This window comes from Sciurus carolinensis, chromosome 5 (assembly GCF_902686445.1).
Source record: "Sciurus carolinensis chromosome 5, mSciCar1.2, whole genome shotgun sequence".
NCBI lineage: Eukaryota > Metazoa > Chordata > Mammalia > Rodentia > Sciuridae > Sciurus > Sciurus carolinensis.
The window spans coordinates 80,612,972-80,639,672 of NC_062217.1; the positions used below are offsets into that span (position 1 = coordinate 80,612,972).

The 26,701-nt window shown below is 38.7% G+C and overlaps 1 protein-coding gene across 3 annotated transcripts in view; it reads right to left on the bottom strand.

The window, feature by feature from the left end:
* Window positions 1–26,701, bottom strand: part of Wasf3 (WASP family member 3) — a 145,440-nt gene that overhangs the window by 40,034 nt on the left and 78,705 nt on the right. For all 3 annotated transcript variants that reach the window (XM_047554260.1, XM_047554258.1, XM_047554259.1), the window contains exon 3: window positions 6,133–6,275. In XM_047554260.1, the coding sequence (XP_047410216.1) occupies window positions 6,133–6,265 (133 nt within the window). In that variant the 5' untranslated portion in view covers window positions 6,266–6,275. The remainder of the gene's footprint in view (window positions 1–6,132; window positions 6,276–26,701) is intronic.

Here is a 26,701-nt window from a genome sequence, read left to right on the forward strand (position 1 = left end):
TGGGGGGAAGGAAAAAATAACAGAATGAATCAAACACCATTACCCTATGTAGATGTATGATTACACAAATGATATGCCTTTACTTCATGTACAAACAGAAACAACATGTATCCCATTTGTTTACAATAAAAATAAATTTAAAAAAAGAAAAAAAAGAAATATGAATGCAAGCACTTAAGAAAGAATATGTATGTCAATTCAGCATTCAGTTTGATATGAAATATAGTGAACACCTTCTGGAGAATTAATAAAAACAACCACTTTTTAAATTTTTTGAGAAGAAAATAGACTCCTTTTCTCATTTATATAATTACACCAAACATGGAAATTAGGGAAAAATAGATTTTGTAATGAATACAAAAAGAGAGATAAAATTAAAATTAATGGACTCATAGAATTTTAGGCAATTTGTGGAGATTATCTTTGTTCATTGAGAAGTGTGAGTTATTAAGATACAAGAAGTCTTTTAAAATGCCAAAAACAGTTAAAGACATATGTTGCTATTTTGTACAAGAATTTATAAGTGTCCCCCTGACAAAGAAATAACTTATATGTCCAAGAGTAGAAAAATGGCTAAATCATAAAAAAGAATGACTTTATGGTGTTTGCTGGTAAATGCGTGAACCTGGAGACTATCACGCTAAGTGACATAAGCCAATACCAGAAATCAAAGGTCAATGTTTTCTCTGATAAACAGAAGTTAATCCAATATAAAGAGGGAGGGATTGAAAAAAAAAATAGAAGACCAATGGAGTAGACAAAGGGGAATGAAGAAAAGGGAGGAGGGTTGGGATACAGAAAGACAGTGGAATGAATCTGACCCTATATTCCTATTTATATATATGAATATACCCCGATGAATCACACTAGCCTATATATCCACAATACACTAATTACAAATTAAAAAAAAAAAACTACAAAGCTGTTAGTAGTAGAAAGATAAGTAGGGTAGAGGGAAGGGTATGGGGGAGGGAGTAGGGGAGGGAAAGGGGTAGTACTAGGGACTGATTTGGAACAAATCATATTCTATTCTTTTATAATTATGTACAAATTAATCTTATTGTCATGTATAAAAAAAAGAACCAATAAAAAATAATCAGCTTCCAAAAAGTTACATCAAATTCCTATTCTATTAAAAAACTGAACTAAGTAAAAACTCAGAAGTGACAAAAGCAGAATACAACACTAATGATGCAAAATGCAAAATAAATATTATCATAAAATTGTTTTCAAACACAAAGAAAAAACCCAAAAACATTAACAATAGGCATTTTAGGTTAGGGAAATTATGAACTATTAGTGGGTTTTTCTATTTGTTCTCTGTAATTTTTCATCTTTAAAAAAAAAACACCATGTGTTAGGTTATAAAAATAACTGAAATAAACATGATTTGAACACACACAAAAAAAGAAAAATGGCTAAATAATATGGCACATCAATATAGTAATCTCCAGCTATTAAAAATGTGTCTTCAAAGAATCAATAAAAATATATACTATATAATGAGTATGGGCTACAATGACATTTATACATTGATACCATTTTTATAAAGATAAACGTGTACACATGTGTGTGTATATATATATATTAGATAAAGCATTATCAATTAATTTTCTGTGATTAATGCAATTTATTCATCTTCTCCTTTGCACATTTTTATGTTAAATTTTCTATATCATCTTATTAATATCATCAAATATAACCAAAAATTTTATGTGGCAAGGGGACACATTAATTCTTCCTCCTTTCTTTTTTGTTTTTGTTGTTGTTGTTTTTGGTACCAAGGACTGAACCCGGAGGCACTTTACCACTGAGTCATAGCCCAGCCCTTTTGTTTATATCTTATTTTGAGACAGGATCTCACTAAGTTACTTAGGATCAGGGCCTTGCTAAATGCTGAGGCTGGCTCTGAACTTGCAATCCTCCTTCCTCAGCCTATGATCCTTTTCTTTAACTATAAGGTACTCAAGTTACAAATTTCCTCTCTGTCATTTCTACAAACCCAATACTAATAATCCATATATTCTCACTGAAAAGATTTCAATTCTCTATAAATCCTTTTAAGAATCCAATGCTGCCGAAATTACTGAGCCTTGAAATCAATTGTCTGATTTGGATGTAATGGTAGCATGGCAATATGTAAAAACCCAGTTTTCCCAACAGATGTGTAGTTAGTTACAGGGCCTTCATAGGCCTAGTTAGCATCCAGAACCAGATTCTTTCCTTGCTTTATGCAAAGTCATTTAAATCCTCATAACCCTGAACCATCTTAATAAATGTGATGAGAGTCAAAATAACCTGATGAATGAGGGTGTCAGTTGCTAGTCTTCCTTATTGAAAAATAATGAAGAAATTCCTTCAGGAGTCCTGATCCATTTTGCCTTCCCTAGTACTGCCACAGAATTTGCCACCGGGGTCTCCTGAGGCAATGCTACATTCTCAGGCAGGCAGGACCATTTAGGCTCAAGGAAGGTCCTGAAGTTCCCATTAAACACCACCCCTAAGATGGTACAGGAAGACAAAGTTCAGCCTCTATATAATGATTGTAAGAAATCCAGATAACTCTATCACCTATCCTGATTCAAACCTGAAAATAGTCTCTAATGTGTGAGTATTGGTACTGAGGTCGAGGGGGCGAGGGCAGTTATTGCAGGGCACAGAAGTGAGACTTAAGATAGTCCATTCTCATCTGGACCAACTGAATAATGGTCAGGTACACAAGGAAATTTAAAAAGATTCTGTTTTGACTTTATCACAGAAATGAACACTCGGCAAAAAAAGACTTTCAATATGGCAGATTAATGCATTCCTAAAACTTCTAAAATACCTACATGATTATGAAATTAGAAAATAATATAAAAACATTCTTTTTAAAATTTTATTCTTCCTAACAAATTTAGATCATAAAAAATTTGTTTCTAACTTTCCATATCTTCCATAGTGTATTTATTGAGTTAAAAATCACAAAAACTAAAGATTCATCCATGTAGATTTTATTTATTATGTCTTAGTGTTTTCTTATAGGTTGTAATAACTGCATATCTGTTTCAAATTTTAAAACCATATTAATGTTATTTATAAATTAGAAACATATTAAAAATGTGTTTGACTTCTAGACAGGGAACAATTACTTGCTGTTTGTTGCACCTAGAGCGGTACTAAGTGAATAAATACTAATAAATAAATTACTGGTAAATCTAATTGGCTATTCTATAATCAGTGAAAAACTCAGCATCTTAGTTCAGGCTACAACAGAACACCATAGATTGGGTGACTTTTAAAAAGTTCTAGGGCTGAGAAGCACAAGATCAGGGTTCTGGTGGATTCAATATCTGGTGAGTGCAACTCTTTCTGCTCCAAGGGGGCACCCTGTTCCTGAATCCTCACGTGGAGGGGACATGGGGTCTCTCTCAGGTCTTTTAAGTAAAGGCACTAAATCTCATCCATAAGGATTCTACCTTCAGGACCTATCACCTTCCAAAGAACCTATTTCTACATAAGCTAACCCTGGGAATTAAAATGAATTTTGTGAAGGCATAAACAAAAATTTTTCTTAGTTTTCTAGAATTTATTCCTGACACACTCTTTCCACAAGGTTTTTGAGGTTGCAAGCCCCGGATGCAGGCAGGGAACTTGAAGGGAGTGTTCACCCTGAGGACAACAAAAAACTGCACCTTAAATGGGAGTGGGAAGCCATCCTGGGAAGATCTTAGGGACCAGCTACGCTCTCTCTGCCTTATAGGCCTCGTGTTCTCTCTCATGTGCAGTTCTCTCTACCTGTCCTTCCTTTTGCCTTTCCTTGCCAATGACTTCCTCTGCTTTCTTCTAGGTTCAGGCCTGTTTACAACTTCACCTTACAGGTGGTCATGTCTTCTTCAGACCTGGATGACATTTCAGCAGTAGGACCTATAATAAACTAGCACATTCATTGTGCTTCTTAGTTTGAATATCCTAAAAGGATCTGACCAACTCAGTTCACCTTTTCAATCTAGACACATAGGTATCTAATTTGGTGGATGACATCTCTGATGCATACTCTAATCACCATGGTTGGGAGGATTCCTAGCATGTTTTAATGCTCCCCTAGTGGAGTAGAGAGGCAGAGTTGGGTCCACTGAGAGGATCTCAGTAAGGACTGACTGTTTTTGAGGTAGGTGTTCCTCACTGAACCAACCCTGAGGCTACCAAGGATCATATGGAATGCAACATAATTGAGGCTAAGTGGTATATGAGTTTCCTATTGTTGCTCTATCAAATTACCACAAACAGAGTGTCTTAAAAGAGCACAAATTATTATCCCACATTTCTGGAGGTCTTCAGTCTGAAATGGATTTCACTGTATTAAAACCAAGATATTAGCAAAGCTGTGTTCCTTCCTGGGGCTGTTAGGGAAAATCCATCTCCTTGTTTTCAGCAGCTTCTAGAGACTGTCTGCATTCATTGGCTTGTGGCCCTTTTCTCCATTTTCAAAGTCAGCAAAAGTCTTTCTCACAGGGCATACTTGAACACTGATTCTTTCTATTTCCTTGCTTCACATTTAAAGAAGCCCTGTGATTACAATAGGCCCAACCAGACAATCCAGAGTTATCTCTTTGTCTTAAGGTCAGCTACTTAGTAACCTAATCCAACCCTGCACATAATATACACACTCACAGGTTCCAAGGTTAAGGACATGAACATATTTGGATGGGCTATTTGCCTACCATGAGGTCCATGTACAACAAATACACTAGGTGGTCAGATTCACTTACAAGAAGTTATGACCAAGCAGGTAATATAAACAACTAATACAACACTATGCTGAATGTTTTTGTAGCATGACATGTAGATTATTCAAATTTTAATGGTTGGTTTTAATTGCTCATACTTTGTCAACAGACATTTAAGCCATAAAAACAAGAGACTAAAGAATTCCTGCAAAAATATATGAATGCAAACATTTCTATCCTTCAATAATTTATAAGGAATTTTCCTATAATTATATTAATTTCTACATTTTAATCAATGACCACTACTAAAAAATCAATTATAATTAGCTTAGACTCCAGAAGAAATTTACTTTAAAATACATTTTAAGTAATTTCCAAGTTACTTTTTCCTTGGCCAATGACTGCAGATCTACTAAAAATACACCAATAATAGTATGGTATAATTTTTAAAGAAATATTTATCTGCAGGGTTTATTCCTCAAAATAAATAAAAATACTTGCCTTTCTAAATAACACCTTCCTATGCTTGAGGCTTCTAGTATGTGGAATTTCATGGAGGACTTTCTAGTCATTAACAGAGTTTCTGAAAAATTTAACTGTGAAAACCTGTCACCAGAAATGCCACCTCAACCAACTCAACCGAAAAGGAGTGGGATGAAGTGAGAAAACAAGATCACGATGCAAATGTAAAAGTTAGGCAAAAATAGTGCAACTTCAAAAAGCTTTGAAGGGAAAAGCATTTTCATGCATATTTAAGAAAATGGAGTATTCCTTGGGTATTTAAAATTAACAATCAAAATTAGAATAATAAAAAGTCTTTTCTTCCTTATGCTTGTATTTGCCATAAATCTATACATACAAAAAAATACATGGTACATGTATAATTGTCTTATCAACATGGAAGCTAGTACCTACATTTTAATTTTAAGTAGCTTAAAACCAGCAAATTTACTGCTTTAAGTTTTATTCTATGACTCATTTGGAATATTATTCAATCAAAAATATTTATTGAACACTTCCTATGTGCCATAAATATTACAGGCATTAATTAGTTTTCAATCTATTACATTAAAAAAAAATTGCTCCCACTCAAGTTCAACAAAATAATTTACTAAGGTTAAAAAAAAACTACCAACTATCTTCCCTTTAAAAAGCTTTAAAAAATTAACACTATTTTAAGTCTACATATTTGGTCTTACCTAATAGTTTGTAAGCTAGTAACTATAGCATTATACCTTCGTTGCACAGAGTTGGACATCGCAAGCCCAGTGGGCAAAATAATTAGTTGCACACTGGAGAAATGTGAAGGGAGAGGGGTTCTATCCTTAAAATCTGCAGTAGCATAACTACTGAGTTGAAATCAATTTGATAATGTAAAGTTAAAAACATGTCGTCAGTAACCAGAAAAAAAGAGGTGACTTACTCAGACTGCTTAGCTGGCGTATGATTGCAGCAAGAGTACTGTTGGTTACACATTCAAGTTCACTGGTAATTCCTTCTGGCAGAGCTCCCCGGCACAAGTGCCGGGGTTCAATGTTCCTCTTCACTAAAGGCATGGCTCACAATCTGAAAATTAAAACAGATAATTTTTGAAAAGCTCATATTTACATTTTTAAAAATCTAGAGTTTTAACTCTTTTGAAAATTCAATTGGCCCTAAGAATTTCCATTATCCTATCATTTCTACATGAGAAGATAAGCCAAAATGCAACATGCAATAAATATTTAATTCAATTAATTTTATAGACTTCAGATATATGGATAGTATCATTCTCCTTTTATAGAAAAATAATACATGCTAAATCTCTAGCTAAGCTTGAGACTGAATAATGCATTTTTACCTCTTTCCTTCTCTACTGAAATGACAAGATAGAAAAGGCAAGTCCACAAGTATTGCTATAGTTTGGATCTTGAACATCCCCCAAAGTCCTATGTGTTAACGTCTTAGTCCCTATGGGATGATACTGAGAGATGGTGGAACCTTTAAGAGGCAAGGTCTAGTAAGAGGCCAGTGATCAAGGGGAGTGTGAGAACCTGGCCCCTTCTATCTTTCTGTTTCCTGGAGACTGAGTAAGCAGCTCTGCTCTATCACATGCTTCTGCCATGAGTGTTCCCTTGCCAAAGGCCCAAAGCAACAGGGCCACCCAATCATGAACTGGAACCTCCAAAACTGTGAGCCACTAGAACTTTACCCTTTATAAGTAAGTTATCTCTAGCACCTTGTTATAATGATAGGAAGCTGATTAATACAATCACTAAGAGCAGGAGAGTGGAAATAGTTATAAAACTATGGACAGAGTATGACCAGATTACAAGAAAGAAATGGTTTTACCTAGACTGCAAATAAAGGGTAGCAGAAAGTAAGTTCACCTTAGCTCTAGAACTTACCCATCCTCCCTACTAAAGACTTGGGTATCTATAAAATAGGATTGGAGTGGAAGAAAATAGAGGAAATGGTTTTTAAAAAGCCATTTAAAAAATCCTTTTCCTGCTGGATATTCACATGTAGCACAAAACTCTCCCCTTGCACAAAACTCAACTCAAAGTAGATCAAGGACCTAGGCATTAGACCAAAGACCAAGTGCCTACTAAAACAAAATGTAGGCACAACACTTCATCATGTCAGCTTAGGAACTTACTTCCTCAGCAAGACTCCTAAAACATTCAAGAATCAATAAATGGAATGGTATCAAACTAAAAAGTTTCTTCACAGCAAAGGAAATAAGAATGTAGAGAGAGAACCTAAAGAATGGGAGAAAATCTTTACCACATTCATCTCAGATACAACATTAATCTCAAGGATATATAAAGAACTCAAAAAACTTAACACCTAAAAAACAAATAACTCAATCAATACATGGGCTAAGGAACTGAACAGACACTTCACAGAAGAAGAAATATGATCAGTCAACAAATAAGTAAAAAAATGTTCAACATCACTAGCAATCAAAGAAATACAAATCAAAACTACTCTAAGATTTCATCTCACTCCAGTCAGAATGGCAATTATCAAGAAGACAAGCAACAATAAAAGTTGGTAAGGATGTGGGGAAAAAGGTAACACTCACACATTGCTGGTAAGACTGCAAATTTGTCTGCAAAGCAGCATGGAGATTCCTCAGAAAACTTGGAATGGAACCAACATGTGACCCCAGTTATCCCGCTCCTCGGTTTATTACCAAAGGACTTAAAATCAGCATACATAGTGACACGGCCAAATCAATTAACAATAGCTATAGAACCAACAATAACTATGGAACCAACCTAGATGCCCTTCAACAGATGAATGGATAAAGAAAATGTGATATATATACACAATGGAATATTACTTGGTCATAAAGAAGAATGAAATTATGGCATTTGCCAGCAAATGGATGGATTTGGAAACTGTAATGCTGAGTGAAATAAACCAATCCCCAAAAACAAAAGTCAAATGTTCTCTTTTGGTATGTGTATGCTAACACAAGGTAGGAGGGAGGGGAAGAACAGAAGTTCACTGGATTCGACAAAGGGGAATGAAGAGAAGGGAGTGGTTAAGAATAGGAAAGACGGTAGAAAAATTTTACATAACTTTCCTATGTTTGTATATGAATACACCACCAGTGAAACTCCACATCATGTACAACCTCAAGAATGGGATATTAATTAGAATGTTATACTCTGTGTATGTATAATGTATCAATATATACTCTAGTGGCATGTATATCTAAAAAGAACAAATTAAAAGAAAAACAGAAATCTTTTTCCACTTCTAGGCTGCCCCTCCCTCCACCTCCCCAGCAAGCTTTACTCTATGGAAAAGTTGGATTAGAGAATCTGGACTTAGGACAGTAGGTACAGCTTAGGGGAGGAGTAGGAAATGCACTGAAAACAGAAATCTTAAATAGACGTCTATAGTGACTGGAGAGCTAGAACCCTGCCACCACCACCACACACACACAGAGCTCAGCTCCCTCCTCCACTGGTTTCCAGGACAAGAGCAGCCAGGATTTTACACCCTACCCCAATAGTTACTAGAACATTCCTCCCTGGGGAATGTTTGAAGAGAAAAGGTCTACAAACATGGGCACTGGAGAGGGGACTTCTCCCTATTGTAATTGCTGGCATAAGGTTTTAGTGCCTTGGAATTGGGTGGCAGGGGACAGGCACATCAGGAGGAAACATTTATCCAACATTACAATATTACAGGATTCCCTTTCACTTCTCTCCTCAAAAAGTACATTATAAATAAAATCTCAACTTTCTTTTTAAGGAGGTATATAGAGTTTCAAGCCTACTACTCACACAAAAAACCTACTCCTCATATAACACTAGACTGACTATCTGACTGGGATATATTTTTACTTTGCCAAGCTTATCCTATCACCAAACTTGTAGCAACAGAAATGCAGAAAGGTCTAGTATCTGAATGACATGTGTTAGTGACCAAACTAGCACTAAAATGCCATAATTCCTATTAAGAAGTAAATTAATATCCTATTTGTTTAAGCCACCATAGTTGGGTTTTCTGTTGTGTGAAGTATAACCTATTTCCAATTAGTACAATTAATGATTGACAAACTGCAATTAGAGAAGTTGGAATATAATAAGCATATAATCTTTGTTTTTCTCCCTCCTTTCTTCATAACCTTTGCTCATTCATTTAATAAATGAATTACTTACTGAGCACCAACCTCATAGTCAGTGGTGTGCAAAGTGATGTGGATGTAATGGTGAATGAACATGGATAAGGGACCTCCCACAAAGCACTCTACTCTAGCAGAAAGAGGGATTCCCAGATTCACTCACCTTCCACTTGATCAATGCTATGAAGAGTAACCTGGCAATTCTGAATCCATGTAGGGGTGGGGTGCTGACCTGTCTTAAGAGTCATGGGCAGCCTCTCAGACTTGACTGCTAAACTGAAATGTTAGGGATGCACATGGGTCAGTTCACAAAAGGTCTGAGGCAGAGGGAACATGGAGAATGAAACAGAGGAGGGCAAAAATGGCAGATTTATCAAGGAAAAGTTCTGTTGAATTCCAATGTTTTTATTTGCTATTTTTGCTTTATGTTTGCTACAATGGTGATGGAACACAATGAACATATTTTCAGATTCCCACACTATAAGCTCATCCATTCAGAGGTGCATCACCAATGGCACATCACTTCACCTTGTGTGCCTCAGCTGCCTCCCTGTAAAATGGGGGGATAATAAAATTTCACCCACTAGAAAATGGGGAGGTACCTACCTCTCAGCTACTACATAGAATAGGAGTGCACAGTAACACTTAAAAAAAAAGTGACTGATTATTAGTAATTGTATCTCTTTTTTTAGAGGTGGGGGGAGGTATTGAACCCAAGGCCTCATGCTAGGCAAGCACTCTACCACTGAGCTACATCCCCCAGCCTATTGTATTGTATCTTATATGTTGATTCTACAATACTAAATATTATTCCATTTATAACAATAAAACAAGAACAGTTTGCCATTTGCGGTTTGAGGGTAAAGTCTAACCTGTAAAATAGTAACACTTACATAAAAATCACTAAAGGAAGAACGTACCCAAGGAAGGGATGCTATTGAAACTCTAGATATTGAGTTTTCTAAGTAAAAGTGTAAAAAAGATTTATTTCAAGTAACTGGATGGTAATCTATGATAATAAAATAACCTAGAAAACTAGAATTCCTGATAAAGATTAAAAAAGAAGACAAATCCTTATAAGCTTAATAAAACATAAAGCACAGGAAAGAAGAATAATGAACAGATCAATAGGGACCCAGTACATGAGAACTAGAAGGAAATCAAGCAACAAAAAAGACCATGTCCACAAAGAAGCACAGAGCAATCGAAGCAGAAAAGCAAGGAGAGGACATAAACTGCCTAAGACAAAGCAGATGAGCTAATGAACCAGATGCCTGATAAGAATATAAACTTGGCCAGTGTGCTTATAACACTGGTTTGTGAGACTGGCCCAGGTGTTCTTTATCTTCTAAACAATTTCTCAAAAAGGTTTCGTGAGAGTTTGGGATAAGCACAATGTTTAGGAGCTAAATTCTGACTATATATATGTATCCTCTTCCATGTTTATTCTACCTTTATTCAGAATTAAACCTCTGCACTGACACAAAATGTGTGAGTACAGCATCTCCCTAACTACCACCCCTACTTTTTTTAGACCTACAACTGTTCAGAGATTTACAAACATATCACACTGATGCCCCACTGACATGTCTAGAACATGTCCCCAAAGAAAATTAAATATGCTCCTTCCATTTTCTCCTGAGCTGAGAAATAACTCTCCAATATCAAATATGCTAGTTATTTCGGCACATCTGGGAGCTAGCTCAGGCTAATTCTCACATAGGGAATGTCTGTTCCTGCAATTCATCTCTACAAGTCCATGTCCTGTGTTACCCACCCCACCACTTCCAAAGGCTTTTGCTTCTGCATGTAAGGCTTTTTCCCTTTCTCTATTCCAGTGAACTGCTCACTAAACAATATGATGGTACTGACAGGTTCACAGTACACTTAGTACAGCTGCTATGAGTGCTGACCTGAAGACTTGCTTAAGATATTATTAGGGCACAAATGATAAAGTTCAGTTCCTTAATAGTTGTAGTAACTATGTCTTTTATCTTCTTTGTTTTGATACTTTCTTATCTCAGCTTGGCTGACAGTGGAGAGTCTACCCCTCCCAGAGTTACCAACTCCTCGAGACAGTAAACAACCTGCCCCATAGCACACTTTTCAAATATAAGCCAATGAATCCACAGCCCTCAACCCCATCACTTCCTTTACTGTGCTTTCCTATTCGGGGCTACTATCCACTTGCTCTAATCACTCCATGACAAACCACCAGATTAGAGATAGTCCCTATGCCTCAGAGCCCACTAAAATTATTAAAAACAGGTCAATCCTAAACCTGCTTGCCCAACCTTACCCATTTCTCCACATAGTCCCTGCCACCCCCAATCCTCCACACAACCTGATCATCCAAAAAACATTTGCAGAGTACATACCCATATGCATACACATATATATTTCTCTTTGGCCTTCTCTTGGGGTACTCTGCCTATTGTTTCAGTATTTCAGCCTTGAATAATCCCCAGATTTAATTTCTCATTATACCTTTATTTGGAGATTCCATACGTTTACATACAAAAGACAACAGAGAGGAAACGTGTCACCTGTCTATAATTTTAGAAAATGGGTTTTGCAGCTCCTTTTTAAAGTTACAATCACCTAGCAATAGATTTTTTATGTCTTTCCTATTCAGTGTGAAAAATACTTTCGCAGATGTGTTTTTTTCTCCAGACAGCCTTAATTTTATCTGACACTAATTCAGTTTTTAAATGAATTGAAGAGCAAGAACGAGGTAAAGGAAAAAATGTTGGTTCAGTCATTGCTCTTGAAAATGCTTTGCAATGACAAACACAAACATGCAATTAACTATTCTAATTGTCACCCACAAGCACTTAAGAATGCCTCTCCATTTCTCTATTAGAAGAACTATGACCCATCCAAATCATTCTTCCAAGTCAGTCTATAAAAATGAAAGAAAGATTGCTAAAAAAAAAAAAATGTTTAAGGACTATTAAAGTTTACATAAGGTATTTGTGTTAGGTCTGAAATTTGTCCCACTTTTCTGGGAAATGTCTCAATTTAGAAGAAACAATCTGGTTCACAAAACTGTGAACTAGATTCCAGACACAGCTGAAACTGGGCCAGGTCCTTCCCTAGGAATTTAGAAGTGGGACCATAATGTCCAGCTTGGTCTGGCTGCTTTCTTTAAAAGTGGAGATGGACATCTTTCCCACCACATGAAACAGACTGGTAAAGTCAGTCTGCTGCAAGAAATTAGAATAAAATAACTGAGCAAATGGCAAAGACAAAAGAAAGACAAGGACTCCCATGGTTTTATGGAGTCTTCTTTTAGATCTCATGGCAAACTAGCAGAGAATGCTCCCTGCTCAGTATTCTCCCCTCTTTCTTCAAGGGGCCAGGCTTGCATTGTGGTTTTCTTGCTCTTCAGCTTCCTCAGCTCCCACCCTATAGTCTTTCATATGATTAAGAAGAACTAAATCCTTTCACTTGTAATTCTATCTTGGCATCTGTTTCTCTGACCCAGACAAACACAAGTAACCCAAGGAATGGTCTGAGGAAGGAGGTGATGAGACGGGGACTTAGGACTTGTCCACATATACTAAAAGGTAAGAAGATGCTACCCTGACTGATGGATGGGGGACAGAAAGTTCCTGGCACAGTTCATGGTTCAATTGCTGAAGAGTTCACTGTTTGTAACCTGGAAGGGATATGTGCCACAGAAGGTACAAATTTGAGAGGGAAAAAGACCTAAAAAATAGCAAGGTTGGCTAGTAACGGCTAAGTTGTAGTGATACCCAGCATAAGGACAACGAGAGACTGTAAGCTAAATGCAAGAACCATAAGGCATTCCTGGTGGGAACTGTGAATTGATGTAAGAGATAAACTGTGAGAGAAAGAGATAGAAATGTTCGCATGCTCAGTCAAAGCAGGTATATGCTGGCTGAGCCCTGGTATAGAAAAACTGGCAACTTGGAGATTAATATGAGGACATCTAAAAGAATGCCCATGACACTACTGAATCCAAACACCTCCCCACCAACCCCTCCAGGACTTTGTGAGCTACGAGATGCAGAAGAGGCTTCTCCCCTACAAGGTCAAGAGGTGCCTCCTGCAGACACTACTAACATCTCTTCTTCCTGCATGTCATGTTCATAACCAAGAGACAAATCTCAGCACAACTCAGCTTTGGAAATGATGGGCCATGTAAAAGAAAAAGAGATCAATCAACATCATGCTGATGAGACAAGCACATGATGCTGAGGCCTTTAGTAGTACATGGTTCTAGAAGTTGGCAGATACACTATGGAGATTCAGGATCTGGCAATGATAGTAAAGTTCTGAGGGACCCAGTAGTCAAAGACATATCCCCTGTTAGGTTGGGTTCTAGGGTCAACACATCTGGCATTACTGCTCTGGCCCCACACACTGGGCAACCTGACAGCTGCCAGTTTTGAGTAGGACCTGCAGAGTGGCCCCTATACCAGATCTAGGCAAACAAGTGGGGCATATATGATCCAGCAGATTCTGTATGGTATAAAGGAGAGAAAAGACACAGTATGGAACTTGTGGTGAATGTCACCAGGAGAATCAAGAAGCCACTGAGATTCTGCCACCCCCTCAGAGAATTACAGGCCCTGGTAGAGACCACAGAACACAAAGGACCAGGCATCCATCCAAAGCTCCCCAGAATTAACTGAGTTCTACCTGTCAAGTTATTAATTCAAACCAGCAGAAATCTACCATGACATGGAAATGGAACCTCTGTGATCAAACCAGAGTAGAAATGGAGACCACAAGTAAATCACATGAGCAGGGACATTCTGTGGTTACCATATTGGCTATTGTGCCCCTCCATTACCTTGTCTCTGGGTGATATAGGCCCCACATATCTAGTAAGAGGAGGAAGAAAAGTCCAAGTTTGGTTTTCAGATGAGTAAGACTGGCATGTAGGTACCTATCAAAAACAACTGTGGTTTGGTTGCTGTACTTATACAGCAGCATTCAGAAAGGTTCTTGGAGACAATAAGGGAAAATCTTCACAACAGGTAGAACACTGTAGAAAGTAACTAATTCATCCACTTTGTGCAGAGAAGTATCTGGAACTGAAGACATGTACAGATATCTGGATAGTGATCAACATCCTAGTTGTGTGGCCAGGGGACTGTTATAAGAGATAAGAAAAATTGTAAAAGGAATGTGGGTCAAAATTTGAGAGCCTGACTAGTGTAAAGACGTCTATATGACAAATTAATCCCCACCAAACAAAAAGTAGACAAAATTTGCCAACCTGAGTTTCACCAGTATCTCCAGAACTGACCTCATGGATTCACACACATCATCATATCTGACCCACTTTATAGAAGAATAGGCTTGGGCGTGGGCTTGTGCTATGGTTTCATAAGTGTGTCCCAAAGGTCCATGTGTTGCCAGGCATAGTGGAGCACGCCTATAAATCCCAGCAGCTTGAGAGGCTGAGGCAGGAAGATTACAAGCTCAAAGCCAGTCTCAGCAAAAGCAAGGCACTAAGCACCTCAGTGAGAACCTGTTTCTAAATAAAATACAAAATAGGACTGGGGATGTGGCTCAGTGGTCAAGTGTCTCTGAGTTCAATCTCCAGTACCAAAAAAAGAAAAAAAGGCCCATGTGTTAAAACGTCTGGTCTCCAGGGCGGTACTATTTATTGGGAAGAGGTGAAATATTTAGGAGGTAGAGTTTAGTGGAAGGAAGTCTGGTTACTGAAGATATGCCTTTGAAGAGAATATTTGGGCCCAACCCCTTCTTTTTGCTTTTTTGGCTGTCATGAGGTGAACAATTTCTTCCAATACGTGCTCTTGCCATGATGTACTGCCTCACGGTAGGCCCAAAAAGCAATGCACCTACCAACCGTGGACTGAAACTCCAAAACCATAAGCCAAAATAAATGTTTTCTCCTTTTAAACTGATTATCTCAGATATTTATTACAGTGATGGAAAGCTGACATAACCCATCAGAGTATAAGCAATGTCCATATCAGGCATAAGACTGTTCAGAGGCAAATTAGCCCAATAAAAGCAAAGACTGCCTTGAGGCACACTAAACACCAGCTCAGAGGCACCCCAAAAGGATGGATGCAATCTAAACAGTACTGTTTCCCCAAGAAGTACAGATGGTTTTAGGAGCTGAGGGGTAGAAACAGGAATGACCCCACTTGTCATTACTGCCAACAGCCCACCAGGGCACTCTGGTTCCCAATCCAGCATTATTGGATTCTGCAGACTGGGGGTTCTCAAACAGGGGTCATTCTTGTCAGAGAAAAGAGCAAAACAGTCCAACTGAACTGTGAGTTCTGAATGATGCCATGACACATTGAACTCATTTTACGAAGGAATAGAAAATGAAAATGAGTCCCCATAATGGCAGAGGAAATGGACTCTGACCAGCAAGAGGAGGCAGGGCTGCATTCACACAAAGGGGTAAGAAGCAACAGGGAGATATGCAGATGACCCACTGTTTTGGTCAACTATTTTGCTGCTGTGATTAAAAGACCCAACCAGAACAATTATAGAGGAGGAAGAGTTTATTTGAGGACTCACAGTTTCAAAAGTCTTACTCCATGGAAGGCCAGCTCCATTCCTCAGGGCTTGAGGTGAGGCTGAACATCATGACAGAAGAGTGTAGCAGGGGGAGACAGCTTATATGATGATTAGAAAGCAGGGAGAGGGAGTTCATTCTCCAGATACAAAATATATACCCATGGGGAGACAGCTTATATGATGATTAGGAAGCAGGGAGAGGGAGTTCATTCTCCAGATACAAAATATATACCCATAGCCATGCCCCCAATTAAACACTACCTCCCCATCAGGGATTAATTCACTGATTAAGTTAAGACTCTCACATTTCTCCTCTGAACCTTCTTGCATTGTCTCATGCATGAGCTTTTGGGGGACACCTCATATCCAAACCATAGCATTCCACCCCTGACCCTGCAAAGCTCATACTCATCTGCCAATATATTCAGTCCATTTCCAAGAGTCCCCATAGTCTCAACAGTTCTGACACTGAGCAAAGTTCAAGTCCAAAGTCTTCTCTGAGGCTTAAGGCAATCTTATATTATGAGCACATATAAAATTAAAAGCATTTTACAAATATCCAACATATAAAGGTACTGAGTAAACATTTCCGTCTACAAAAATAGGAGAATAGAAAGAAGGGATGGGACCAAAGCAAGACCAAAATCCAACTGGGCAAACTGGTCCTGTAGCTCCATGTCTGGCATCTGGGGCACATAGCACTATAAGGTTCTTTCCAAAGGGCTTATATAGCTCTACCCCTGTGACCTTGTTTGTTGCAGTTCAAGTGCCCTTTCTGTTGGTTTGTCTCTGCTCAATTCCTGCAGCTTTCCTAGATGATGTCCCATGTTACTGGCATTTCTCAATCTCTGGGATTTAGCTTCAGCTTCCTCCTCAAATCTCCACACCTTGTCTTCTCAGGGAGTGCCTGCAGGGACGCCAACCCTGCTGCACTTTGCCTGTCCTCCTAGGTCTTCCTTTGAAATCTTGGTGGAAGCCTTGATGAACCCCTAACTCCAGCATCCTACATTCTTATAAAACCAGCAACACATTGTTGATGCCAAAGTCTGCTGCCATCTCGAGAAGTCACCCAGCCTCCAGGGACACTTGTTGCAGCAGCTTCTGAGTGTCTGGGTGGCTGAAAACATTGAAAAAACTTCGTAGGCCAGCTTTTTGCAAAAAGGGTGCCCCACTCCTCTCTTCAAGAGAATTTTCACCTTTACTCCCTTGAGCTTGAGATGGATATGGTCTTGTCAGATCCTGATATGCCCTCAAGTCATCTTTCTTATTATCCCTGCCAAAGTCTTTAGCATTTCTGAAGTGCTGGTAATGTCTTTACAACCTCAACATCCTTAGCCCCAGTTTTACTCCTGCCTTTCAAGTCCACCTTTTCCAAATCTTTCTGCTCTGCTTTCTGCTCCTCAATACCACAATAAACTTGGCTAAAAGCCACTAGCAATATCCATGCCACTGCCTGAATGCTATGCTGCCTAGAAATTTCTTCTGCAAGATTAGGAAGTCCACCACTTTTAAAAATCAACTTCACAGATAGTCTCAGGACATCAGCAAAATGCAGATAACTTCTCAGTCAGAACATAACATGAATGGTCTCTACTCCAAATTCTAATAGAGTCCTCCTTTTCTGAATCCTCTTGAGTCCTGAATTCACTGACCTACTGGCATTCTGGTCTTCTGAGCTCCCGCCAGAATTGGCCATTAATTTCCATTTACAACAACCTAAAGCATTTCCAGCTTGCACTTCTAAACATCTCAAAATTCCTCCCACCAATTCCAAAACCTCAAAAAGCTTTTGAGTCACATGGTCAGGTGAGTCACATGGTCAGGTTAGTCAGCAACAACCCTACTCCTGGCACCAATTTTCTGTTTTATCAGTTATTTCGCTGCTGTGACTAAAAGGATTTGACCAGCACAGTTACAGAGGAGGAAAAGTTTATTAGAGGGTTTCAGAGGTCTTAGTCCACAGAAGGCTAGCTCCATTCCTTAGGGTTCGAGGTGAGGCTGAACATCATGGTGGAGAGGGTAGGAGAGGGAAGCAGCTCATATCATGGTGACCAGAAAACAGAGAGAGAGTTCACTGTCTGGATATATTTTTCCTCAGATGATTGGGCTGTGAGAGCCTTTACCTAATCAGTGAATTAATCCCTGATGGAATTAACTGAGACAGGTGGGGTATGGCTGGAGGAAGTGGTTAATTGGGGACATGGTTATGGGTTATCTCCTTTGAACCTTCTTGCATTGTCTCACATAGGAGCTTTTGGAGGACACCTTATATTCAAACCATAGAACCCACTATCTTTACACATCATGGGGAATACAGATAACTCACTCTAGTACTTGCTGTGTTGTGTGTGTGTGTGTGTGTGTGTGTGTATGTGTATATGAGGGAGAGAGAGAGAGAGAGAGAGAGAGAGAAACATGTGAACATGTGAGATATGAACTGCATTTGTTGATACCTCCTAAAATATCTAATTTGCTATTGTAAACCCTGTCTCATGGCAGGAAGGGGACTGTTCTCTGTACTTTTTTAATGAAGATTTTCTCACAGAACAATTTTGTTTTCTTCTGCGGAGACTCTGGCACAGAGTTGAATTTCTCATTTCTCCTTTACAAATTCTTTTCTTTTTTCTTTTTGGCTTGTTTGTTTGTTTCTTACTATTTGGAGTTCCAGACAGCAAATGGCCAAGTTACTTCTCCAGGTTGCTGAGCACATTTTTTCCTATTCAACTTTCCCTTTTAAAATCCTAGCATTTATTCTGAGGGTTCAGTGCTAGTTTACTGCCTTAGGTTGCTCCAACACCCATTTCTGTGTAATCCTGGTTTCCAGGCCCAGTTTGATATGTATCCCTTCCACTATCTTTGCTCCTAACACCTATGGAGAGATTGCTGATCTGTTTAGGAATGGCAATGTTTTAAAATATATCAGATGCGCACACACATTTTGATATACTTTATCCAATATTCATGTATTTATAGTAACTTATATAGCTAATTTTATTGTCACTTGGGAGGAATCTGAAGAATTTCTATCTTTTGTTCTGGTCATTTCTTCCTAGAACCACCACCACAAGTTACAGTCTCAAGTTCAACATCTGAAATGCATTTTGAATGCAGAAGCAGTGACATATATTAATAATTAACTCAGTATAGATGAAAAACCTAAAAGAAGAAAAGGTAAACCAGCAGGGAATAAGAACAATATTGAGGATATTAGCCAAAGAAAATAAGGTAGACAATGTTGAGTACAGATTTTAAGAAATCAACTTTGACTTAGGTATTATCAAAATACCTCCACAAGCCCCTGGAGTACTATCAATTATACATCTGTTTTCTTTATAGGTCATGGAGACACTCATGTGAAAATGTGTGCTGGGCTGGGCAGAGTAGTGCATGTCTGTAATTCCAGCTATTCAGGAGGCTGAAGCAGAAAGATCTCAAGTTTGAAGCCACAAGATTCAGTCTCAAAATAAAAAATAAAAAGAGCTGGCAATGCAGCTCAGTGATAGAGTGCCTCTGGGTTCAATCTCCAGTATTGCCCCTGCTCCCCAACAAAAGAAAATGTGTTCTGGACAAAGAAAAATTTTCACTGTAAGACACTGATGTTACTAATTTAATTAATATTTATTACTAAAATAAAATCATATTTTCCCTCTAACACTTATCACACAATTAAACCCAATTTTTTCCTCTAAAGTTATGTGTTGTAACTAAATGCCTAAAGATTGGCATTTAACTTCTCCAAGTTTACAATTAAAGTCAAATGATTAAAGAATATGAAAATAATATTGATGTGCTTTTTACTTTTAAATCAACTATCCTATCTTCTGATAACTTATTTATCTTTTTAAATTTTTTTTTTTTGGTACCAGATATTGAACTCAGGGGCACTTAACCACTGAGCCACATTCCCAGTTCTTTTTTGTACTTTATTTAGAGACAGGATCTTGCTGAGTTGCTTAGGGCCTCACTAAATTGCTGAGGCGGGCTTTGAACTTGTTATCCTTCTGCCTCAGTTTACGGAGTTGCTAGGATTACAGGTGTGCACCACAATGCCGACTATTTATCCTTGTTTTATAATCTCACTAGTGAAACTTTTAAATTCTACTATAGCATGATTTAATTGCAAGTATTTTTCCCTGAAAAAGTTAAAGAAAAAAATCCAACATGTTTAAAACAGTATGAAGTTCTATAAATGTCCCTTTCCATGTCTACTCCTGTCCACAATGAACCATCTGAAAGATCCTCTGATAGGCCGTTCATCTTGGTAATCCAAATTATCAGTGAATTTTTACAAATATTGTAGTTTCTGATTATCATTTTAATTTCATTGTGTTTAAAGGACATGCTTGGTATGATTTTTTATTAAATTTTGATTCATTGTACACAAATGGGGTACAACTATCATTTCTCTGGTTGTACACAAAGTAGAGTCATACCATTTGTGTAAACATACATGCACATAGGGTAATGATGTTTATCTCATTCTATTATTTTTCCTTCCCCCCATGCCCTCCCCAACCCTCATTTGCCTCTATACAATCCATCCTTCCTCCATTCTTGCCTCCCTCCATCCCATTATGTATCATCATCCAATAACCAGAGAAATCATTTGACCTTTGGTTTTTCGGGATTGGCTTATCTCACTTAGCATGATATTCTCCAACTGCATCCATTTACCTGCAAATGCCATAATTTTATTCTTTATGGCTGAGCAATATTCCATTGTGTATATATACCACCGTTTCTTTATCCATTCATCAATTGAAGGGCATCTAGGTTGGTTCCACAATCTAGCTACTGCGAATTGAGCTGCTATGAACATTGATGTGGCTGCATCACTGTAGTAAGCTGATTTTAAGTCCTTTGGGTATAGGCCAAGGAGTGGGATAGCTGGGTCAAATGGTGGTTCCATTCCAAGTTTCCTGAGGAATCTCCATACTGCTTTCCAGAATGGCTGCACAAATTTGTAACCCCACCAGCAATGTATGAGTGTACCTTTTTCCCCACATTCTCGCCAACACCTATTGTTGCTTGTATTCTTGATAATACACATTCTAATTGGGCTGAGATGAAATCTTAGGGTAGTTTTGATTTGCATTTCTCTGATTACTAGAGATGTTGAACATTTTTTCATATATCTGTTGACTACTTATAGATCTTTCTCTGTGAAGTGGCTGCTCATTTCCTCAGCCCAATTAATGACTGGGTTATTTGTATTCTTGCTGTGAAGATTTTTGAGTTCTTTTTAGATTCTGGAAATTAGTGCTCTATCTGAAGTATGTGTGGCAAAAATTTTCTCCTACTCTGTAGGCTCTCTCTTCACATTGCTGATTATTTCCTTTGCTGAGATAAAGCTTTTTAGTTTGAATCTATCCCAATTATTGATTCCTGCTTTTATTTCTTGTGCTTTGGGAATCATGTTAAGGAAGTCTGGTTCTAAGTCGACATGATGAATATTTGGACCTACTTTTTCTTCTATTAGGTGCAGGGACTCTGGTCTAATTTCTAGGTCCTTGATCCATTGTCAGTTGAGTTTTGTGAGGGTGAGAGAAAGGGGTTTAGTTTCATTTTGCTGCATATGGATTTCCAGTTTTCCCAGCACCATTTGTTGAAAAGGCTATCTTTTCTCCATTGTATGTTTTTGGCACCTTTGTCTAGTTTGAGAAAACTGTATTTATGTGGGTTTATCTCTGTGTCCTCTATTCTGTACCAATGGTTTACCTGCCTATTTCGGTGCCAATGCTTGGTATGATTTTAATTCTTTTAAATCTGTTGAGATTTTCTTTATGGCATAGAAAATCTTGATGAATTCCACATGTACTTCAAGATGTGCATTCAGTTGGGCTGACAATGTTGTTGACATTTTCTATGTCCTAAATTCATTTTCAGTGTGCATTTTCTATGAATTATTAAGAGAGTAGATGAAGATGTCAGTGATAATTGTGTACTCATCAACTTCTCTGAGTTCTGGCAGTTTCTGTTTATATATTTCAAGGCTCTATTTTTGAAGTATACACATACTTAAGATTATGTGAAAGGATTATAATAAGGTGAGGTCCCAATTATGCTGGTAGTAACACCTATTCTGAAGTCTACTTTGATATTAGTCAGCCTTTCTTTTGATTAGTGTTTGGAGTGTATAAATGTTTCCTTAGTTTAATCTTATATTTCAATTAAGCCTAATTGAGATAGCAAATCCAATCTGCTAACCTCTAACTTTTATCTGGAATATTTATATAATTAACATTGAATGTAATTGTTAATACAACTGAATTTGAACTTTTCATTTTGCTATTGGATTTTCATTAAGGCCATCTGTTCTTTGCTCCAAAAGTTATTTTTCTACCTTACTTATTTATCTTAATGATGTCACTTTATGACTTTATTTTTTAAAATGGTTCCTTAGAGCTTACAATCAACATTTTTAACTTGTCACATCTACCCTCAAATGATACTAAACTTACTAGTATAACTTTTAAAAAGTGTGGTGATTAATTTCATATGTCATCTTGATAGAGTTAAGGGGTTCACAGGTAACTGATAAGCTGTTACTTCCAGGTGTGTGTGTGTGAGGGTGTTTGGGGAGATCAACACTGAAATCAGAACACCGTAAAGAAGATATGCTTTCACCAATTGTGGGTGGTGGTCACCATCCAATTCTTTGAGAGCTCAAATAGAATGAAAAGGTGAAAGGAGGACATATTTTTTCTTTTTGGCATGAGACAACCATTTTCTCCTGCCCTTGGAAATTGAAGCTCCTCGTCTTCAGGCCTTCAGACTACAAGATTTTTAGACCAACCCCCTTTTCACCTCAGGTTAGTTATGGGACTCCTTGGCTTGCATAATCATATGAGGCAATTTCCATTATAAATATAATATAAATTATATATATATATATCTTACTGGTTCTTTTGTTCTGGAGAATCCTGACCAATACAAACATTATATTTCTATTTTCTTCCTCCATGTTTGGTATTATGTTGACATATATTTTACTTCTTATATTATAAACCCATAATAAACTTACTGTTTTTGAACAACCAATTATCATTTGAAGTAATTAAAAGTAAGTAAAAATACTGATATAGGACAGATGAGGCTGGACACCTGAGGAATTTTCAGGAAGCAGGTTTATTTAAGTTGCAGCAGTCCAGAGGGGCTAATGCCTAAAATTATGTAAACCCTAGGTCTAGAAATTCTTTTAGATTTATACTCAGTGGGATGGTTACATAACAGTGGGTGGGTACATAACAATTACTCTTTGTCTCGTGTTTTAGGTCAGACAGAGGTTTCACAAGTTTTTACCAAGAAAAACATAGTAACATGTTTAAAAAAAAAAAACATTTTTTTAGATGTTGAAAAACCTTTAGTTTTTATTCATTTATTTATTTGTGGTGCTGAGAAGTGAACCCAGTTCCTCACACATGCTAGGCAAGCGCTCTACAACTGAGCCACAACACCAGGCCCATGGTAACTTTTTGTACAACAAACTCTCTTTGAGACAGAATCACACTTTTTGTCTGCAACCCTGGCATTTGCAAGAAAGAGGAATCTTCAAACCACACTGAGTTCTCTGAAGAAATGTGAAATCCTTTTGACATTCTGTATAATCTTGCTGATGAGAAGCTTAATTATGGTGGGGGTCCCTGGAGAAGCCTATATGTTACAATTATGGTGAGGAGTACCTGGTTTGCATCAATACAACTAGCATTTACCCTAAGTTTCACCATTTCTTTGAGTGGATCCAAACTGCCATTTTGCAACCCTTTTGTCTAAAGAGCGTTTAACATTTCTTAGAGTACAGATTTCCTGACAGTAAATTGCCTTAGTTACTGATTGCCTGAAAAGTTCTTTATTTTGCCCTACTTTTGAAAAATACTTTGCTGGGTATAAAACTTTGCATTGATAGAGTTTAAAACCCCCACTCATTTTTATTCTTTCAATAAAGATGTTGTTTCAGTGTTCTATGACTTCTATAGTCTCGACAAAAAGTCTGCTGTTTTCTTATATTTGTTCCTCTGTAATGCTGTTGGCTTACATTATAGCTGCCAACTGACTTAAACACTCTTATCTCCAGTATTTCTGCAGCTTGACTCTGGTGTTTCTATAATTAGGGAGGTTCTTTTTTTTTTCTAACCCCACTTGGACATTCTGGGATACATGGATCTGTTTGTCTATTATTAGTTGCTCATTGTCTTTCATTAATTTTTGGATAATTCGCAGCAACTATCCCTTCAGGTATTTCCTCTGGACAATTCTCTTTTACTTCTAGGTTTCAGATCAATATTAGAGTACTGATACTGCTTCACAGCTCTAAGATGCTGTCTTCCCCTCTCTTTTCCCCCTTATTTTTTAACATTCCTTCCACTTCTTTTTGTTTTATTTTTTTTTTTATGTTGTTGATTTAGCTTTAATAAGTTGATTCTTCTCTCAGCTAAATATAAATTTGCTGATAAATTCAATCCAGTCATTTTCATCTAACATTTTTTGGAGGAGAGGGGAATAAACCCACAAGTGCTTTACCACTGAGCTGTATCTCCAACCCTTTTTTTTAGGCAACTAGTTTACCTAGAGCCTCAATAAACTGCTGAGACTTGCCTCAAATTTGCAATCCTCCTGCCTCAGCCTCCCAAGTCACTGGGATTACAGGCATGGCTCCATCCAAATTTTAAAAAGAATTTTGGTTTCCATCTCTCTGTTGATATTCCCCATGAGTTCATGCATGTTGTTCACTTTTCCCACCACATTCTTTAACATACTAATGATAGCGATTTTAAAGTCCATGTCTGATAGTTCCCATATCTAAGGCACCTCTGAGTCTGCTTCATTGATTGTTTTATCTCAAAACAGTACACTCTTTCTGGGTCCTATGGACTGCAAGGTTGGCTGTCCTCCCAGGAACTTTTATGTCATAGAAGATAGTCTGTCATGAAGCAGACTTTACATCATGCCTGATCTCACTGAGAGCTGCTCACTCTCTGCAGAGTTGAACTACCATGGCCATTTTGTCCAAGCTCATCCCTAATCTTTCCCATAAACATCTTGCCCAATGGAGGCTTGTAGAAAATATCCTGTAGGTGCAAATTCCCCTTGTATTTGGGGGTTCCCACGTATTCTAGTCTGAGTATTAGCCCACGTTCAACCTTTAAGAATTCATTATTTCGAGCACAGCGCTTGGACTCGGAGCAACCACTGGGGCTCCGGGTGGCTGCCTGAGGAGGAGCTGTGTGACGAGCTGTTTGAACTCAGAGCGAGCGCTCCTGAACACCGGGAGGTGGCCCGGAGGAAGAGGAGGAGCGTGGTGGGTGGCTTGGTCTAGGAGTGACTGCATCAGAGCCACAGGCGGTTGCCAGAGGAGGAGCTGTGTGGCGAGCTGTTTGAACTCAGAACAACCACTCCAGAACACCGGTGGCCTGCCTGGAGGAGGAGTGCGGTGGGTCGCTTGGTCTAGGAGTGACTGCATCAGAGCCAAAGGCGGTTGCCAGAGGAGGAGGTGAGTGGTGAGTTGTTTGGACAAAAAGCGACCGTTCCTGAACACCGGTGGCCTGCCTGGAGGAGGAGCTCGGTGGGTCACTTGGTCTCGGAGCCACCGCTCCTGAACACCCGGGGGGCTACCCCGAGGAGGAGGAGGAGGAACAGGGCGGATCACTTGGACTCAGAGTGACTGCCTAGGGCTACGGGTGGTTGGCAGGAGGAGGAGACGCGAAGTGAGTTGCTTGGACTCCTAGTGACTGCATCGAAAACCGGGCCGCTGTCCGGAGAAGGAGGTGTGTGGCGGGTCTCTGGGTATCGGAGCTATTGTACAGGGCTCCAGGTGGCGGCTCAGAGGAGGGGCCACATAGCCAGGCGATTAGGTGCAGAGCAGGGTCCCAGGAGCTAGGTGGCTTCTTGCTGGAAGAGCCCCACAGAGACACGCCTAGGGGCGGAGCGAAGTTTCTAGGACTGCGGGCAGATTCTCTGGGAGAGGCAGCCTAAGGAGACTCGCCTGCGAAGGGTGAGGCTCCGAGGCCCAGGACATAGGTCCGGGCCCCTGGGAACGTTGCAGAGGAAGACAGCCCAGCCCAGGCACTAGTTGTAGATTGAGGGGAACCTCTAGAAGGGCAACTGACCAGCGAGACGTCCCCACCGAGTGAGTCTTCCCTGCCGGAGGAGGTTTTCCCACAGGGACGGTAAAACCAGAGACACAGGCACAAACAGGACTTGCCTCAGCCCACAGCCTAGTTCCCCATTGGATGACCATTGGTCAACAAGTGGAGGCACCTCTGCCCACTAGCAGGGAATATACACCACCTGAGGGTCACCACCCCTAGAGAGGCAGCTTCTTCGTGGAGCTCCGCATTATCAACTTCCTCCAAGACTTCAGGCTACTGAAGGATAAGAGGGGATATACTAGCAATCTTCAGGGACATATAAGTTGATAGAGGAAATCTGCAATATCTTAATGACCCACTGATTCCTGAACAATATGAGAAAACAAGGAAAGAAAATGCCCCAAACAAATCTAGATGTTACATCAATAAAATCCAACGATAGCATGGCAGAAGAAATGACAGAAAGGGAGTTCAGAATGTACATAATTAAATGATTAGGGAAGCAAACGATGAGATGAAAGAGCAAATGCAGGCATTGAATGATCGCACCAATCGACAGTTAACAGAGCAAATTCAGGAAGCAAAGGATCATTTCAATAAAGAGTTAGAGATATTGAAAAAAAACCAAACACAAATCCTTGAAATGAAGGAAACAATAAACCAAATTAAGAACTCCATAGAAAGCATAACCAATAGGATAGAACAGCTGGAAGACAGAACTTCAGATATTGAAGACAAAATAT